Genomic DNA, 18,000 nt, shown 5'->3' with positions numbered 1-18,000 from the left:
GGCCAGAACAATTTTACGAAAGCTGAATCCCTCCAAGGGAGGGCCTGCCTGCGTCAGGCATCTCGGTACTTGAGCTGTAATTATTGCTATCACGCTCTGGAATCTGGAGGGACCGAGGAGGGGCCAGCGGAGATAGGCCTTGTGTTTATGATAACAGAGTGGAAAGCGGCCTGCCGGGGACCCACTTCATTTACTGATAAAGGCCTGGAAATGGAGAAAGTTTGAGTGGTGAACTGGAGGCCCTTAGGCCGAAGGATGTGGGGTGACAGGAGCAGGGTCGTCTAACACTGAAGACCCCAGAATTGGCTCTTGGTTTTTACAGCTTTGCAGGGGATGCTTCTGGGCACTCAGTGCCGTGTGCAGGGTCTCGTGGTTCAACGATGAGTAAAATGACCTGGTCAGGTTCATCTCCGCAGGCCACCTATGTGCACTGGGAGCAGCAGAAATTCCCAATAACCAGATGACCCACCCCCCACCCAGTACCGTTTCCCATGTTGTTCCCACACTCAACCTGTTTGGAGATAACCTGGGAGTCTCTTGATATTAAAGGAGCTCAGAGGAACCCCAAAGTCTGCACCCCCCAACAGATAGCCGAGGCTGGTTATAGCTTGCTTCTACCTGCCAGGTAGGTAGAAGCAAGTTACCTGAGTCGAGCCTGAAATGTCTCTCCGATGAAGAGAGCCAGAGACCTAAACTGTGTGGTTCCTTGTCCGCGGTCACGTTCCTGCCAGAGCTGCCCCCATCATAACATCTGCTCTCGTTTCGTTTATCTCACCAGTTTGTGTATTTCCATCAAGCAGCCGCTCTCTGGTGGGCCCTGTGCTTGCTCAGGAGCAAGCCTGCAGTTGTTGTTGCTATTTTTCTTCCTTTTTGTCTTTTGGGCCACCCCCTACAGTGCTCAGGGCTTACTCCCAGCTTTGTGCTCAGGGAACCCTCCTGGTGGACTCGGGAGAACCGGATTGAACCCGGGTTGTGCTGTATGAAAGGCAAATGTCCTACTCTTGCTCCGCGGCCCACCCCGCTGCCCCCAGGTATATGTGACATTTCTTCTTGGAAGCTGCATGAACAGTTTGTGGGCACAGACCCTCAGGAAGGGGTCCTCCACTGTGATCTTGGCTGTTGCCCTGCATGGGGCAGGATCTGATTTAAGGGGGGTTTCATGTGCCTCCTGTGTGGGTCAGGCTCTCCTCCCCTGTCTGTGGGGCTGAGACCCCAGAGAATTCACTGGGTGGGGAGGGGGAGTAAGGCCTTTTGAGGCCCAGAGCTCTGGAATTTTCTGCACAATATCTGGATGCTGTGCCTGCCAGCCGGCCCCCGTGCAGGCTCCTGTGCCCTCACCAGTGTCCCGGCCTGGCTGTGGTAGCCGCAGCGCCCCCACAGAGAGGCCACAACTAGTGGAGCTACGAGGGCCCACTTCCTGGTTCTGTGTGACTGAGGCCATCCTCACTGCCCCGAGGGAACTTGTAGCCTCTCAGTCAGTGACTGTCTAGGGACCCACTTGAGCTTTACAGTGAACCCACCGGGCTCAGGGGACCCCCAGAGCCTCCTTTGCTAGTCCTGGCTATGGTTTTTTGTAGAAAAATAGTCAGGCCGATGCCTCCTAGGAGAGCCTCGTGTTGCCATTTGATCTAGAAACTTCATTCTCATTTGTGGGATGGGAGCAGGTGTCCGGACCATCACGGGCCAGATTGATGGTAGGCACACCAACCCTGGTTGATTGCCTGGCATCACATATGGCCCCCTGAGCCAGGAGTGACCCCTGAGCACAGAGCTGGGAATGACCCCTGAGTACAGCCAGGCGTGACCCAAACATCAACCCCAGTCAGAACCAAGATGTGAAGGCTGTCGCCAGTGCAAGAGAGAGGAGTCTGTGTGAGTGTGCAAGGCCGCTGTGCCCGGGGCCGAGCCGCGCTGACGTCTCTCCTCCCCTCTCTGCAGAGAGAAGACACGGTTCAATGTGCAGACCCTCTCTCTCGCCCGCGTCTCCACCCTCCAATTCCAGGACGTCCCTCGTCCCAGGGAGAACCAAGACCTGTCTGAGCGGCCATAACTCTGCCAGCAGCACCTCAAAGCCATTCAAAACGCCCAAAGACAATCTTCTTACCTCCAGCAGCAAACAGCACACGGTCTTTCCTGCGAAAGGATCGAGAGACAAACCATGGTGAGTGTTGGGCTACTGACAGCCAGCGCCGTGGGCCCTCGCCGTGGGCCCCCACCCCCACCCCCGCTCCCTGTGGGACGGGTGGTTCATCTCGGCCTTGGTTCCTGGGATCTGGGAGGGGACGGAAAACCCCAGTGAGGGATGAGAAGCCTCCTCATGAGCAGGAACCTGGGTTCTTAACTTAGGTCCAAGGTGTGGCTCAGGGATAGTATGCATGCTTTGTTTGGGGTGAGGCCCTGGGTTCAAGCCCCAGCACTGCAAAAAAAACAAAAAAGTGCCACATGCCTGACTGGTTTTTTTTTCCCCCTGAAACATACACCAACTTGTATCTAAGGGTCCCAGGGAAAGATTCCCCCGTTACACCGACACCTCTCAGTTATCAACCCCAGTGAAGAGACGCATCAGCATAAATAACAGAAAGCACAATAGGAAGCTCTGCAGTGGAGAGTGAGGCCATGGGACAGTCACCCCATGCCACCTCTGGGCCCAAAAACTCACTACCGTCATGCAGGTGACTGATGCCCCAAACCTCACTGCCAAAATGCAGGTGACTGAAATATCAGTCCCTCCGTTCATTTTCAAAACCTCAGTCTTTGCCCAATGAATCAGGGAAGGGAAGGCATAGATGTAGGGAAAGGACCCAAATGAGAAAATAAGGGCTAATAGCAAGAATCTTCCAGTGCTCATGTGCCTGACTTGAAACTGGCTTATTACAGGATTGGAGAGACGGCTTGGCAGGTGCACACATGCTTTTCATGCAGGAGGCCCAGGTTGGATCCCCAGCACCGCAGGGTCCCCTGAGCAACTCCAAGAGCAGTCCCAAGCACTGAGTCGGGAGTAGCCCATGAGCACCACTGGGTGTGGTCCAAAGACAAGCAAACAAAACTGGCCTGTTACAGTTATACTAAGTTCTGTACTACAGGAGATCAAGTCTTTTGCTAGTGAATGAGAGTTCCTCCCTGGGACAGCTGGGGGTCCAACGGCCCACCAGGGGCTGGAGAGATCGTACAGCAGGTAAAGCACTTACCTGCCTTGCATGTGACCAGCCCGGGTTCCATCCCCAGCACCACACAGGGTCCTCTGAGCACTGCCAGGAGTGATCCCTGACCTCAGAGCCAGGAGTAAACCCTGAGCACCGCCAGGTATGTCTCCCACCCATGCACACACACACACACCACGCCCCCTCAAAAAAACAAAAAGAGGGAGAACAAAATGAAATCACCCTTTTGCGTATTTGGTCCCGACACTCTGCAAGAGGAAGATTTTGTTAAGAGCTAACGAGGACTGGTTTATTTAAGAAACTCTTGTGATTCTGTGGAAAGGTTTCGGTTTCGGTTTGACCCACTGTCAGCCATGGGACATTCCTGTCCTACAGGCGACTTCGGGGACAAGCTTGGATGATTTGGATGTAGTGTCTGTCATATAGGAGGGTGTGGTGGCTGCAGAGAACCCAGCCTGAGCATGCTGGCGGGGGTCCTGCAAGAGGAGGCAGCCCAAGAGACCCCAGTGTAGACAGAGCTATTGAATCCCTGCCTGAGGACTGCTCTGAGCAGTCCAACCCTGGACGAGATGCTGAAGCATGGCATGCCTGAGTTTTTCTCTTCTGTAAAATGGGACTATTAAATGACCCGTCGTTTCCAAGGACTGGTTGTTAGGATTGGGTGAAGGAATTCTCTCAACACAACCAGAACCGCATCTGGAGCAGAGTGCCTGAGGGATTGCTGTCTGGTGACAGTGTTGTTGTTGTTGTTGTTGTTGTTGTTGTTGTTGTGTGAGCAGGAGGACAGAGCCTGTACAGGGGGGTCAAAGTGAGAAGTGAAATCTCTTTGGAAAGGGACTGACATGGTTCTTCAGACTGAAGTTGGATCTAGAAAAGATCCTTGATTCCGGGCCCAGAATATGAGCTCCAGAGAAAGCCAATCACGCTACTCGTGAGGAATAAACCGCAAGGAAAATGCTAGTTGTGGAAGATCATAGCATGAATGTCATAAATGATAAATGACCAATTTGGACTCAGAACTGAGTCATAGCCCCAAAAACCATCCCGTGAGGCATTCTTTCTAGGAGACTGCTGGGGTGAAAACAACCCCGATGTTGAATTCAGACCAACTTCACACACACTACTCTGTGGGATTTTTTTTTTCTTTTATTGGCTTTTGGAGCACACTCAGTGGTGCTCAAGGCTTCCTCCTGGCTCTGTGCTCAGGGGTTATTCCAGGCGGTGCTCTGGGATATGTGCTCAGTGCTGGGGATCGAACTGGGATCAGATGTGCGCCAGGCAGTTGTGTACTATCTTTCCAACCCACTCCTCTTTTTTCCTTCTTCTTTATTGAGGTGTGGGTTGGGGAGGGGGCTCCCAACCAGTACTCAGGGGGCCTCAGGGCCACTCCCAGTGCTACTCAGCCAACCAGCCAGCCCGGATGGTTCAATGTGAGGAATTGCGGGTGCAGACCTGATCAGACCTGTGCTGCCAGGGCCATCAAAGCAACTCCAACAGTGCTTGGGGGCCCCCAGGGCCATACAGGGCACATAAGGAGCCAGGTGGGGCCAGGATTCAAACTCAAGTCCTGGGCATGCCTTGAATGTGCCCCTGCACAGCTGAGTCCCCTCAAGCTGACCCACCTGCTACAGGCAAGGTCCTTTCAGCTAGAGGCAAAGCTAGTTGGGAGAGAATCTGAAGAAATTAGCCAGGGTCAAAATAAGAGCAGCTAAAAGGATTGTAAGAAGAGAGAGAGCTCTTATGCATATACCAAATTTTTTTTTTAAGGTTCACAGGCCTGGGAGGTGGCTTAAATGGCGGGAGAGCGTGCTTTGCAGGTGGAATCCCAGTGTTCAGTCCCCAGCTCTGCACAGTCTCCCTGCACCAGCAGGAGTGATACCTGTCACCAAGCTGGGAGCAGCCCCTGAGCATAGTGTGGGTGCTCATAAAAAGGCTTTTTAAAAAAATAGAAAGAAAGAGAAAGAAAGAAACAGAGAGAGAGAGAGAAAGAAAGAAAGAAAGAAAGAAAGAAGGAAGGAAGGAAGGAAAGAAAGAAAGAAAGAAAGAAAGAAAGAAAGAAAGAAAGAAAGAAAGAAAGAAAGAAAGAAAGAAAGAAAGAAAGAAGGAAAGAAAGAAAGAAAGAAAGGCGCTAAAAACTAGAGTACTCGAGGTTGGAGAGATAGTACAGCAGGTAGGGTGCTTATTTTGCACACAGCTGACCAGGTTCTATCCCCAGCACCCCATATGGTTCCCTGAATCTGCCAGGAATGATTCCTCAGTGAAGAGCCAGGACTAAGCCCTGAGCGCTGCCAGGTGTGCCCTAAAAACAACAACATAAAAACTTTGCATGCTTGCCTTATGTCAAGAAAAGTGACGTGCGTTTCAGTGACTTTGGGCAGCTAGATAGTCTGGAGGCAGAGCGGGCGAGAGCATGAATGAGGCTGAACTCTGAACATCCTCTGAACATCCTCAGCCCTGGGCAGCCCCACTGTGCCCCCCCAATACACACACATACACACACACACACACACACACACACACACACAGAGATCACTAGAACAAGTGTGAGGAAGCCTGGGAGATTGAGTTTGGAGGCTTTGAGGCTTCCACCTCAGCTCATAGATGCCACCCAACCCCCACCTGAAGAGCAGTGTAGGAGGCTAGAGACAAGAAAAGCTATGGCACAGCCACTATCACCTGTGTACCCCTCAATAAGCCACGTAGCTTCTCTGGGGCTCATTTCCAGTCCAGATATCTAGGGATTCTAAGTCACAGTCTTCAAAAGAAATGTGTTTTTTCACATGATTTTTATGGTCTACTGAATTAGGAATTGCCCCCTTCACTCATCTTAGGAATTAGGAATTGCCCCCTTGACTCACCTCTGCACTGACTCAGGACTCCTTAATCCCCTGGGCTGGAGAGATAGTACAGGGTTAAAGTGGTTGCTTTGCGTACAGCTAACCCCTGGTTCAATCTAGCACTGCATATGGTCCCCTGAGTACCGCTATGAGTGACCCCTGAACTCAGAGCCAGGAGTAAGCCCTGAGCACAGCTGGGTGTGACCCATAGACATAAAAACAAACCCATTACTCCAATCCTATTTATCCAGGACTACCCCATTACTCCAGCTTCTCCGCCGTGTCTTCCCCTGGTCCCTTTGCAGGGACTCATCCATCTCTCTGCTCAGCTTCTCATTAATAAGCACCAACTGTAATGCTGTGTGCCAAATCCACAATCCACCCTGGAGATATATACAAGGCTCACATGGTACCTTTGCAGAAATTTTTAAAATGCCTGAATGCAAGCTAGCCAGGGGGCATGCTTGGTTAATGGCCTTCTTCCTCTACTTATCCAGGCCTCTCAGTGTAGTGACCAACCTGTACAGCTCGGCTGCCCAACTGTGAGACAGAGACACCATCTATGGGAGTCTCCAGAAAGAGACAGTGAACAGAGCTAGTCTTCCCAAGGCCAGATACCGGCACAAAAGAGGCGGCACCCCTAAGCCAAGATGATGTCTCAGGAAAGATTTTGGAAAAAGTCAGGAATGTGACTCAGTGGTAGAGCACTTGCCTCGCATGTGTGAGGCCCTGGGTTCAAGCCCAGGCACCCGTCCCCTTCCCATCCCCCAAGTACACACAGGTTTTTTTGGTTTTTTTTTTTTTTTCCTTTTTGGGTCACACCCGGCGATGCTCAGGGGTTACTCCTGGCTTATGCACTCAGGAATTACTCCTGGTGGTACTCAGGGGACCACATGGGACGCTGGGAATTGAACCCTGGTTGGCCATGTGAAAGGCAAACGCCCTACCCACTGTGCTATCACTGCAGCCCCGATACACAAGTTTTTTAAAAGAGGTCTTCCTTGAGTTGAATTGGATGCCAAGGAGGAATGAACTGGATGGAGAGGACCAAATTGGAATGATAAAATGATGTGTTGCCTGTATATGGTTGTGTTGTGCCATCATCAGAGTTTTAAGGAAGTTGGAAAGGAATTCAGGCAATGGGACCAGCATGCATAGAATGACTGCCTCTGGGGAGAGGTAGCGGATGAAAGTCGATGATGATGTTTCACCTGTGCATGTTCAGGGATATGAGCTTTACCCTGAAAGCTGCATGGCACTAAGGATCATTGGAGTAAGATCCAAGAATTGGACTAAGATCCACCCTGATTGCAGCATGAAGGGTGGCTGGGGAGGCTCTTTGGGTTAGAAGCCAGCTGATGTCTAGTGTCCTGGCTTGGACAGCTGGGATACTACTGGTCCTGTCACCGTCTCAAGAGAAGGACAGAAAGGGTGCCTCTGACAAGAGATGATACAGGGGTAGGGTGCTGCATTGCACGGGACTGACTCTTGTTCGATCCTGGGCACCCCATATGGCCCCCCCAAACCCAGCTAGGAGTGATTCCCTGAGGGCAGAGCCAAGAAGTGACCCCCCTCCCCAGGCTCATCCTATCCCCTCAGAAAGAAAGAGAAAAGACCAGTCTCAAATGGGGAGGAAAAGATGAGTTCAACTAGGTAGAGAGGGAAGTGGACTTTATTTTGTCATCCTTTGTTTAGTTGGCTTTGGGCGGGGGGATCTCCCAAGCAATGTCCAGAGGACCCAGGGACCACTGTCTGCCATCCAGGTGATGCTGCTTGGGCCCAGCAGTGCAGTGGGGAAAGGGAGGCCCACCAGGGACACACCCAGTGGTGCTCCAGGGACCACTCACTGCTGGGATCAAACTGGACTCCTTGAACGGGCAAAGCATGCACTCCAGTCCTTTGATCTGTCTTCCCAGCCCCAGGCTAGTGGACTGTGAAGCATCTAAGGTACACCTCCCGAGAAAGGACCTGTGAACACAACCTGCTGGAACCCCAGGGTCAGGTAGAAGATGGGTGAAGATTAGCGTTAAGAGTCATCATCAGGAGCTGGAACCATAGCACAGTGGACAGGGCGTTTGCCTTGCACGCGGCCAACCCAGGTTCAATTCCCAGCATCCCATATGGGGTCCTCTGAGCACCGTCAGGAGTAATTTCTGAGTGCATGAGCCAGGAGTAACCCCTGTGCAATGCCGGGTGTGACCCAAAAAAGAAAAAAAAAAAGAGTCGTCATCAGTGTAGACCCAGGCACTGAAGCTATGGATGTGGGTTGGGGCCATAAGGCTTAAGACTTGAACAGAGTAGGGACTAGGAGCAGGGAGTGAGAGATTGAGGGTAGGGGGGCTCAAGGGAAGAGGAACCAGAAGAGATCCAGAAGCTAGGCTGTGTCTCTCCGTGGCATCCAGGCCTGGTCTGGTCTGGCCCAAAGCCTCACTGTGGCTCACTGCCCATCCCACAGCCCCTTCTTTTGATTCCTGACGTCTCCCGTCCCTCCCTCCAGGCCACCACTCCATTTCCCCATGCCCAAGACTCTTCACTTTCATCTTACCAGTCACTCCTCTCTGATGCCCAAGGCTAGGATCATTATGCTCCTTCTGCTCAATCATCGGTGCCCCTGGCACCAACACAGCCAGCACTGTCCCCTGGCCAGTAAAAGATTGTGGAACTGAAGGATGTGGACGTGACCACTGCAGGGGAAGAGGGTCAGATTTGTGTTCCCAGAGAAGTTTCATCCAGGTCATTCAGAGATGGTCACTCTCCTAAGGAGCAGGCACCATATGTGACTTAAATCTTTCTAGTAGTCAGGTTGGAAAAGGTGAAAAGTAAAACAAAATGTGGCTGGACAATAGTCCAGCAGGTAGGGCACTTGCCGTACTTACACAGCCAGTCAAGTACCCCACATGGGCCCCCAAACACTGAGCATAGAGCCAGGAAGGAGCCCTGAGCACTGCCAGGTGTGGCCCTCAAGCAAAATAAACAAAATCAAAATGAATCCTTTGTAATGTATTATTATAGTACCTTATTTATAGATTTGTGTCTTATACTATAGTATTGATACATTGTTGATTTATTATTATTGCTATATTATTATAAAATGACAATATATTATGGGGCTGTAGCAATATTGTAGTGGGTAAGCTGCTTGCCTTGCACGCGGTTTGGCCCCTGCCACCCTGTGGGGTTGCCCAAACCCTGAGTACAAAGTCAGGAGTAAGCCCGGAGCACCATCAGGTGTGGCCCAAAACCCAAAAATAAGATGAATGCTCTAGGGACTGGAGCAATAGCACAGCGGGTAGGGCGTTTGCCTTGCACGTGGCCGACCCGGGTTCGATCCCGGGCATCCCATATGGTCCCCTGAGAACTGCCAGGAGTAATTCCTGAGTGCAGAGCCAGGAGTAACCCCTGTGCATCGGTGTGTGACCCCCCAAAAAAGAAAAAGCAAAAAAAAAATTTTATTTAGCCTAACTAGTACAATGGTTTACATTCTTTCATCATATATACATATATGTATATATGTGTAACTTCAATATCCTGTGTGTTTTATATATTGAGCACATCTCCATTTAGACTAAATTTTCAGTGGAAATTGCTCATTTTTATTTCTATTTCACTTTTAAAACTTAGAGATTGGTAATTGTGGAATTGGTAAAGGGTAGAATGTATGCCTATAGCACCCCTTGGTCCCATGGGCACTATTGGGAGTGACCCACCTGTACCTGCACTGAGTATAGCCCCCAAACAAAAATAAATATCTGTATTATAATATCCCGGCGATGCTCAGGGGTACTCCTGGTTCTACATTTAGAAATCACTCCTGGCAGTGCCCAGGGAACTATATGGGTTGCCACATGGGCTTGAACCCAGGCCAGCCATGTGCACGGCAAACGCCCAACCCGCAGTAATATCACTCCAGCCCAAAGATGGTCCATATTTAACATCGTTTTTATTTGTTAGTTTTGAAGGAAGGGTTTGGGACCACATCTGATGGTGCTCAGGGCTTGCTCCTGGCTCTGTGCTCGGTAGTGACCCTTAGTAGTACTCAGGGGACTGTATGTGGTGCCAGGGACTAAACTGGCCCATGTCTTAGCCCCTGTACTCTCTCTAGTCTCTGCATTGCTCCAATATGCTTAGATATTTGCTTATAACAGAATCAAATGCCTGCTCTCAAATTTTAAGGAATTAAAATGAAAGAGAGGCCGAAGAGAGAGTATAGCAGGTAGGGCATTTGCCTTGCCCAGGACCGACCCAGGTTCAATCTCCGCCACCCCATATGAGCAGAGTAAGCCCTGAGCATCATTGGGTGTGGCCTAAAAACAAAACAACCCCTCCAAAAAAAAAGAATGGGAGATTTCAAATTTCCTTCCACCGCCACGTGGCCAGCACTCACCACTGGCAGAAAACACAGTTGGGCCTCCCTCCAGGCCAGGGGCCTTTGCAGAGAGGGACCTCGGGGTTTGTGACCCACAGACTTCTCCCTCTTTGACTTCCTGGGCGGAGTTCCTGGTTTCCAAGGTGGAAGGAAACGTGCGCCCCTTCTCCTGCTCCTTCTCACATTAGTGTCCTGCTGGTGGGTGTGGTAGAAAGGGCGGAGGACCCAGAGGGGCCAAGCTGAGGATGCCAGCCTAGACCGTAAGCCTTGGACCCCAGGAGCTCAGTGCCAGACATAAAGACCAAGACATCACCAGCCGCCTGACACGTGTAATTCACATTCACAAGCACAGCAGTCAGGACCCTGCTTCTGGACTCACAGCTACCTCCCCGCCTCTCCCAGAAGCTGAAACAGTCTGTGCGTTTGTTGTCTTTTTCCCTTAAGTGCTTAGAAGGTTAAAAAAATAACAGTAATTGTGAGAGGCCAGTGAGCTAGGACCCAGGGACGGTGCTTACCTTGCAGGCTGCTTGCTTCTGTCCCATCCCAGTTGGCTCTCCAGTAGCACATCTGGTCACCTGAGTAGCACCAGCCCTCCCCTCCCCTCACAAATACCTAGGCCCAGAGAGATAATACAAGGAGTTGGAGTATAGGCACCAGTGTGAATTCCAGATCCACCCTACCCCCCTCAGAGCCCCAAGCCCTGAGCCGGAAGTAGCCCCTCACGACAGTATGACCCCCAAACAAACAAACAAAGCTTACCCCAAAAAAGTAAATAACATACCTACACGGGCAGGGGGATGTGGTTCGAGTGGTTGAGCATATGCCTTCTTGGGTTGCTCTCGCCCACCCACCAGGGTTAGGTGTGCCCCTCACCCCTGTTTTATAAGCAGGGATGGGGTGGGGGGATTGATCAGAAAGGCATCCCCTGTGACCACACTCACAGACCATTCCTCTCCCTGGGGTCCACCCCACTCTGACCCCCAGCCAGAAACCAGAGAGGTGTCTGCCGAAGCGGATAAAGGGGGGCTCTAGCAAGCAGGTTGAATCAGCCCTCTGGTGGGCATCAGGAGGGAATTGTGAGTCGCTTTTTTTTTTTTTTTGAACTAAGCAAGAGCTTGGCAGCCTTTAGTCTTGGCTCGCCCCGCCCTGGGTCCCCGCCCAGCGGGACACTGCGTCAGCCCCTAGGATTTGCTCCCCTGCTGTGGCCGGGTCACTGGGGCGTGGCGCTGTCCAGCTGCACGGGAGAGGCCTGGCGAGCAGGACGCCTCCCCTGCATGGCTTGTTGCCTTCTCTCTGGGCCTTATCAGCCCACACGTGCGTGTGGAATGCTAAATATGCTCTGCCACGGAAAATGCAAGAGATGAGCCTGCTGCTCCCGGAGGGAAGGGCGCCAGAGCGGGGCCAGGGGAGGGAAGCCCTCGAGAGCAAGCTGGAATCAAGCCTGCGCCTTGTGGCCAGGGCGCAGGGGGGAGCTGTGGCCCCCCAAGCCGGGGTGCTTCAGGGAGAGTGACCTAAGCAGCTCTGTTTCCGGGATGTAGGAAATGTAGGAAGCCGGGCATCAGGCCTGGGGTGGTGGTGGAGGGGGGTGAGGGGGAGGGAGATCAGGCAGCAGTACTGAGCATCTCGACTCCCAGAAGGCAGACGGCCGTTGTCTCCGCCTTCTGTTCCGGGCGGGGAGCTGCTGCTCAGACCATCCTAGATGCCTCCAGTGAATTGTTTGTTTGTTTGTTTGTGTTTTGTTGGGCCAGGGAGCATATCCGGTGACACCTGGGAGCTAGTGCTCAGGGTCGCTGCTGGAGGTGCCCAGGGAGCCCTGAGGTGGCAGGCAGATGGAAGCCGGGTCTCTTGTGCAAACCCGCCCCCCTTCAGCCTGATGCAGAAATCTGGCCTCAGCCCCAAGGCACCTCATCTCCTGGCCCTTCCACCGCTGCTCTGCCTGCGTCCTGCCCGCCCTCTGTCCCCCTGCTGGCCCAGCCCTGCTCGAATCCTTCCCTGGTGGTTTCAAGCCTCTGGAGCAAGAGTGATGTGACTGCCGAGGCAATGGAACCCTTTCCTTTCGTAGCCCGGCGACCCCGAGTCACTTAGCTCCTGCGCATTGAGGCCTCCCCATGCTGCCCTGTGCTGCTTCCCAGGATAGGGGCCACCACTCTACCTTCCCCTAACATTCTCATTTTCTCCGCTTTTTAATTTTAAGGGTGGGTGGCCAAGGGCCCACACATGGTGCTGATCCAATGGACTGGTCCAGTACTAAGGCCGGAGGACACAGCACTGTTCAGGCCCTGCCGTGCTGGGGACCACCTATGTTAGGCCAGTGGTACTTGGGGACTCTCCTCTGTGATGCTCGAGGGCCCATGTGATATAGGGGGCCAAGCCAGGGTCAGGTGCATGCCTTGCCTGCACCCTCACCCCTGCACTATCTCCTCCGTCCCCTTCCTGGACCCTTTGTTTGGTTGACTAGTGTTGGGACTAATATCAGGGTGTCTCTCCTGTCTGTGCTCAGGGGATCACGGGGTTCTGGGCCTCAAATCCAGGCTGCCTGCATGCTCTGAGTGCACTCCAGCCTGTCGTGCTGTCTCTCTCAGGCCCATTTTCTGGATTTTTACACAGACTTAGATGCTCCTTCTTCTAGTTCCTGTGTACTGCTGAGGTTTCCCTGTAAGGGTAAACTCTGCCATGGCTTCAAGTGTCTGGCTTGAAGCTTTGCCAAGCGTATGGTCGTGAGTTCAAATCTCTGGTGCCTCACACCACAGTCCCGGCAGCTCTGCTGTTTGAGCCTGGCAGTCCTGCTCTCTGTTATCCCCAGCACCGCCAAAGGAAAAAAAAAAAGTCATTGCTGGGCCAGAGAAATAGCTCAAAGGGCTGGAGCACATGCTTTTTGTGTTGGAGGCTCAGGTTTGATCCCTGGCGCTGTCTGGTCCCCTGGTCACCCCAAGAGTGACCCAAAAGACTGAGTCTTCCGGAACTCCTACTTTTTTGTGTGCCGAACAGTTTAAATTAAAAGAAAGTTATTATCGTGTATCATATTTATCTGTCCCACCCAGGTTAGACATGACTTAGCATGGAATGCAAGGCCCTCTAAGGAACTTCATAAATGAATGTGTGATGAGAGAATGAATGAATTAGTCTGTGAAAAGGGATTGCTTTGGCTTCCTCCTGATTTCCACCTTTCTGGTGTTAAAGAAAAAATAAGTACATTTATTTACTGATACCTTTTGAATTCTTTTGCAGTGTGAGGATCGAACCAGGGCCTCACTCATAAAAGGCAAGTGCTCTATGACTGAGCTATATCCCTGGCCCACTTTTGAATTATTATTATTATTATTATTATTATTATTATTTTGGAGGGGAGGATAGGGTACCCAGGGTTCACTTCTGGCAATTATCTTTTTTTTTTAAACAAAGAATTTTATTTTATTGTTTTACTTATTTTTTTTTTGTTTGGGGGTCATACTAGCAATGCTCAGGGGTTACTCCTGGCTCTGCATTCAGGAATCACTGCTCTCAGTGCTCGGGACTGTACGGGATGCTGGGGATCAAACCCAGATCGGTCACATGCCAGGCAAACACCCTACCCGCTCTACTATCTCTCCAGCCCCACTCCTGGCAATCAGTTCTCATCAAACCCAGCTGGAATTTAAAGCAAGGGCCCAAGTACACAGAGTTTCTCATGCCCTGCAGTGCTAGGATCCATCAGCACCCCCCGCCCCCAAGTGCTCGGACCGCCAGCGCCACACCCAGCACTGTTTAGAGAACCAGGTGTTACAGGGATGAGACCCGAGTCAGCACATGCAAAGCATGCCTCTTAGCCTCCACTGTCTCCCTCTCCCCATCTCTGAGTTTTTGAGAGAGCTCAGATTGCCAGTCCCATCACAGAATTGTTTTTCACCAATACAGTGATTAGTAAGGGAAAACTATGGCCCTGGATGATATAAGGGAAAAGCCCTCTGAGCTCTGGCAAGGGGAGAGTATTTCAGGGTCAGAGAGCGTATACATGAGCTAAGGCTCCTGCTTTGCATCCCGCTGGGGGCGGTTTAAATCCCAGCACTACCAGTGGTCCCCAGAGCACTGCCTGGGGTCAGTCCTGAGCACAGAGCCAGGAATATTCCCTGAGCACTGCTTGCTGGCTGTGGCTCCAGCCACTCTCTCCCCACCCCCACCCCCCACCCCCTTAAGAAGGAAAAAGTATTTTCGCAGAAACAAGAGCGGAGGCACAGTGATCCTCATACCAAACCGTCATGGCTTTTGTTTCTCAGGAACATGCCTGGCCACTTCAGGAAACCCTGAAAGGGAAGGCCGTGTCAGTCCTCAGAAATCCGTCCTGATTCCCACTTACAAATCCAGCCCCCTTCCCAGGAATGGCGGGCGGGGTGGGGGTCCTCTGAGGCTAGGAGACACCAGAGAGGAGTGGGGCTGATGATGAAGGGAGAAGGTGGGTGGGCCACAGGACACAGGAGGAGGCTATTCCTGGGGTGAGCGGCAGAGGGGAGTAGAAAGGGCAGCTGGGTGAGGGGGCGGGAGAGAGTGGGCCCAGAACATTCAAGCCTCATGTCCCTTCCAGGAAGGCATTTGGAATTTCACCCTCTGCGGGCTGCATGCTCACTGGGCTTTCAGATGATCAAGGTAAGGACAATGGACAGCTCCTTGGCTATGCCCGCACTGGCCTGGTGGAATCCGAGCAGTGCTTAGGAATAGGGGACTGGCGACTAGGAAGGGAAGATCCCCAGATTTCCAGAGACAGGCCAGGACAGCAGGAAAGGGGGTGGGGGGTGGCATGCCAGAGAGAGGGGTGAGGAGTCCCAAGGCTTCTGAGCCATGACCGCTTCTATTTGCAGAGAGCACTGTCGAGCTCAGACATGATCAAATTCTCATGCATCCTTAGCATGCATAGCTCTCGAGCCTCGGGTCTAGTCAGGGGTGGAGATGAGGAAGCAAAGGCCCAAATGGATGGTGTGTCTGGCCCAAGTTCATGTCCACAGCTGAGCAGTGGCAGAGCCTTTGCTCTTCTCACTGGAGGAGCTGTGATTGAGTCCCCCCACCCTCCACAGTCACCCCCCACCCCCATCCCCACCCCGTCAACTCCCCCTGAGTCAGGTCCTGTTTCAAATGAATAGCCTAGGGCATGTTTTCTAGCCTGAGGTCCCTCATCCACCAGTGGGGGTGAGGCTAAAACCCCATATTCTGAGCGTGAGCACACATACACGTATGAGTGTGCCTGTGTGTGCTTGTGCATGTATGTGTGCATGCCTATGCATGTGTGTATGTGTGTGTGCAAATGTGCATGCCTGTGTGCATGTGGGTATGAGTGTGTGCATATGTGTGCATGCATGTGCTTGTGTGCATGTATGCATGTGTGTGACTGTGCATGCCTCTGTGCACATGAATACCTGTGTGGGGTGCATGCATGTCTGTGTGTGCATGTGTGCATGCATGTGCGCATGTGCATGTATGTGTGTGCATGGCTTGCCGTCCAGTGCAAGGCAAGTGCTGTGTGTCAAGGTCAATGAGAGGAACGAAGAATTGGGGGTGGGAGAGAGGTGTGTTGACAAGCCCCCCACTTTAACTTTGGTAATCATTCTCACTCCTCTGCCCTGAAACAGCCATAATTTTTTTTTTTTTACCTAAAGCCCTTGTTCTGGGAGAGAGATGCTTCTGGTAGTTTGGGGGAGAAAGTAGGTTTGTTTTTCTGAACAGAGCCAGGGGACCTCCTAAGCAGTGCTCAGGGGCCACTCCCAGCCATACTCAGCTCGCCGTGATGGACTGTTCCATGCTAGAGACAGTGAAATGGGCACTGGGGCCACCAGGGCTGCACCTAGCAGTGCTCAGGGGGCCGGGTGATATAGAGGGTCAAAATTGGTCTCTGCACACATCAGGCAGGTGCCCCTGACGCCTGACCCTGACTATCTGCCAAGTCCTGGTTGAATTCTGAACCTTTCGTAAGACTAAACAATGTACAATAAGTCGTCACTCATTGTCATCTGTAAATTTTTGCAGACTGTGACTTCAACCCAAACATTATATAAAGAAATGTCCTCAATTAACGTTTTGGTCCATCTGAAGGGACCTTTCTCTTCTCAGCCATCTCATCATGATGCCAATTGAAATGTTATTCGAGAGTCTGCGGTACAAGACGCTGGGACCAAACATGTGGCTCAGTAGTAAAGCACATGTTTTGCCTGTATGAGACAGGTTCAATTCCTGGCTTTCTCAAAAAGATTTTAAAAGAATAAATAAAAATGGGGGCCGGAGCGATAGCACAGCGGGTAGGGCGTTTGCCTTGCACGCGGCCGACCCGGGTTCGATCCCCGGCATCCCATATGGTCCCCCAAGCACCGCCAGGAGTAATTCCTGAGTGCAAAGCCAGGAGTAACCCCTGAGCATCGCTGGGTGTGACCCAAAAAGCAAAAAAAAAAAAAAAAAAAAAGAATAAATAAAAATGGTTAGTTTCTGAGGAGCTTGGAACAATGCCTACGCACGATTGGTGGAGGTTTCCTCTCCTGGTGGTGCTCCTGATGCTTCCACCATGCTTACGTCTGTAGAAACGAAACAAGGTCGTGTGGAGAGATCAGTGCGACAGACACCTTGGAGAGAGGAGGCAGCTCGGAGCGGGAGGAGCACGCTCACCTGGGCCTGGGCAGACAGACAGCGGGGCGGAGGGCGCGGTGGCCAGAGGAACCATTTGCTCACTCGAGGACATGCATGCCCAGCACCAGGCCAAATTCCTGATTGAGCGTCCAGGCCGCTGGAAGGGTCCCTGAGGCAGAGGCAGGCGCTGAGTGGGAGCAGAGGGCGGGCGGTGCTTTGGAGCCCGGTACTCCAAAATGCAGACAAAGGCTTTTCCAAGCACCTATATGTGTGGGTGACTAGAAGTTTGGCGAGAACCGCGGTCTCCAAACTGGATGGGGACACTGTTAAGACAGAGTGGTTTGTTGTAGGTTTGTTTGTTTGTTTTTGTTTTTTGTTTTTGTTTTAATGCAAAGTGTTTTATTTGGGATAAAGAATTTCCGGGATTTGCAATCACCTGCTAGTGTGAAGGCAGAACTCTTAGGTTTGAAAAAAAAAAAAATGCCCAGCATTCTGAGTGGGGTGGCCTGATAGCTCCTCAGTCCATCTGATCCCAAGAAGGAGAAAGCAAAGTGGCACCCAGGCTCCCGGGGCCACCTGGAAGGAAAGCCACGTGAGATAGTACCTTGGATAAGGCACTTGCCTTGCAGTCAGACACCAGGTTGATCCCCTGATCACAGAGCCAGGAGTAAGCCCTGAGCACCGCCTAGGTGTAGCCTAAACATCAAAAAAGAAAAAGAAAGGGAATCCTTGAGAAAGGGAAGGTACAGCCTTGGGCAGATTCTTGTGGAGAAAGGAGTGGAAGTGTGGGGGGTGAAGTGAGTGGGGATGGATCAGTTCAGGCCCGACTAGAACTGATAGGTCAGGGCTGGGGGAATGTTGGGGAGGGGGTCCCTATGCAATTGCCTGAGGCTATGTAGGCAGGGGGGGCTATGTAATTGCCTCATCCCTAGCAAACTCGGGAAGTGAAGGCTGATACTGCTCCCAGCCTTCCCTGGTGGGGGATGCAAAGTCATTCTCAGAGGTGCCACCCCCTAGCCCTCCACACGGGTCTGTCTGGGCCAGTCTGACCAGC

At 52.0% G+C, this 18,000-nt stretch overlaps 1 protein-coding gene across 6 annotated transcripts in view; it reads left to right on the top strand.

Moving 5' to 3' along the window:
* ATXN7L1 (ataxin 7 like 1) overlaps positions 1–18,000 on the top strand; it is a 273,063-nt gene that overhangs the window by 205,174 nt on the left and 49,889 nt on the right. For all 6 annotated transcript variants that reach the window (XM_055121044.1, XM_055121057.1, XM_055121061.1 and 3 more), the window contains one exon: positions 1,939–2,161. In XM_055121044.1, the coding sequence (XP_054977019.1) occupies positions 1,939–2,161 (223 nt within the window). The remainder of the gene's footprint in view (positions 1–1,938; positions 2,162–18,000) is intronic.

This window comes from Sorex araneus, chromosome 1 (assembly GCF_027595985.1).
Source record: "Sorex araneus isolate mSorAra2 chromosome 1, mSorAra2.pri, whole genome shotgun sequence".
NCBI lineage: Eukaryota > Metazoa > Chordata > Mammalia > Eulipotyphla > Soricidae > Sorex > Sorex araneus.
The sequence above is the reverse complement of the archived record's forward strand: the minus strand, read 5'-3'. Positions and strand labels throughout refer to the sequence as shown.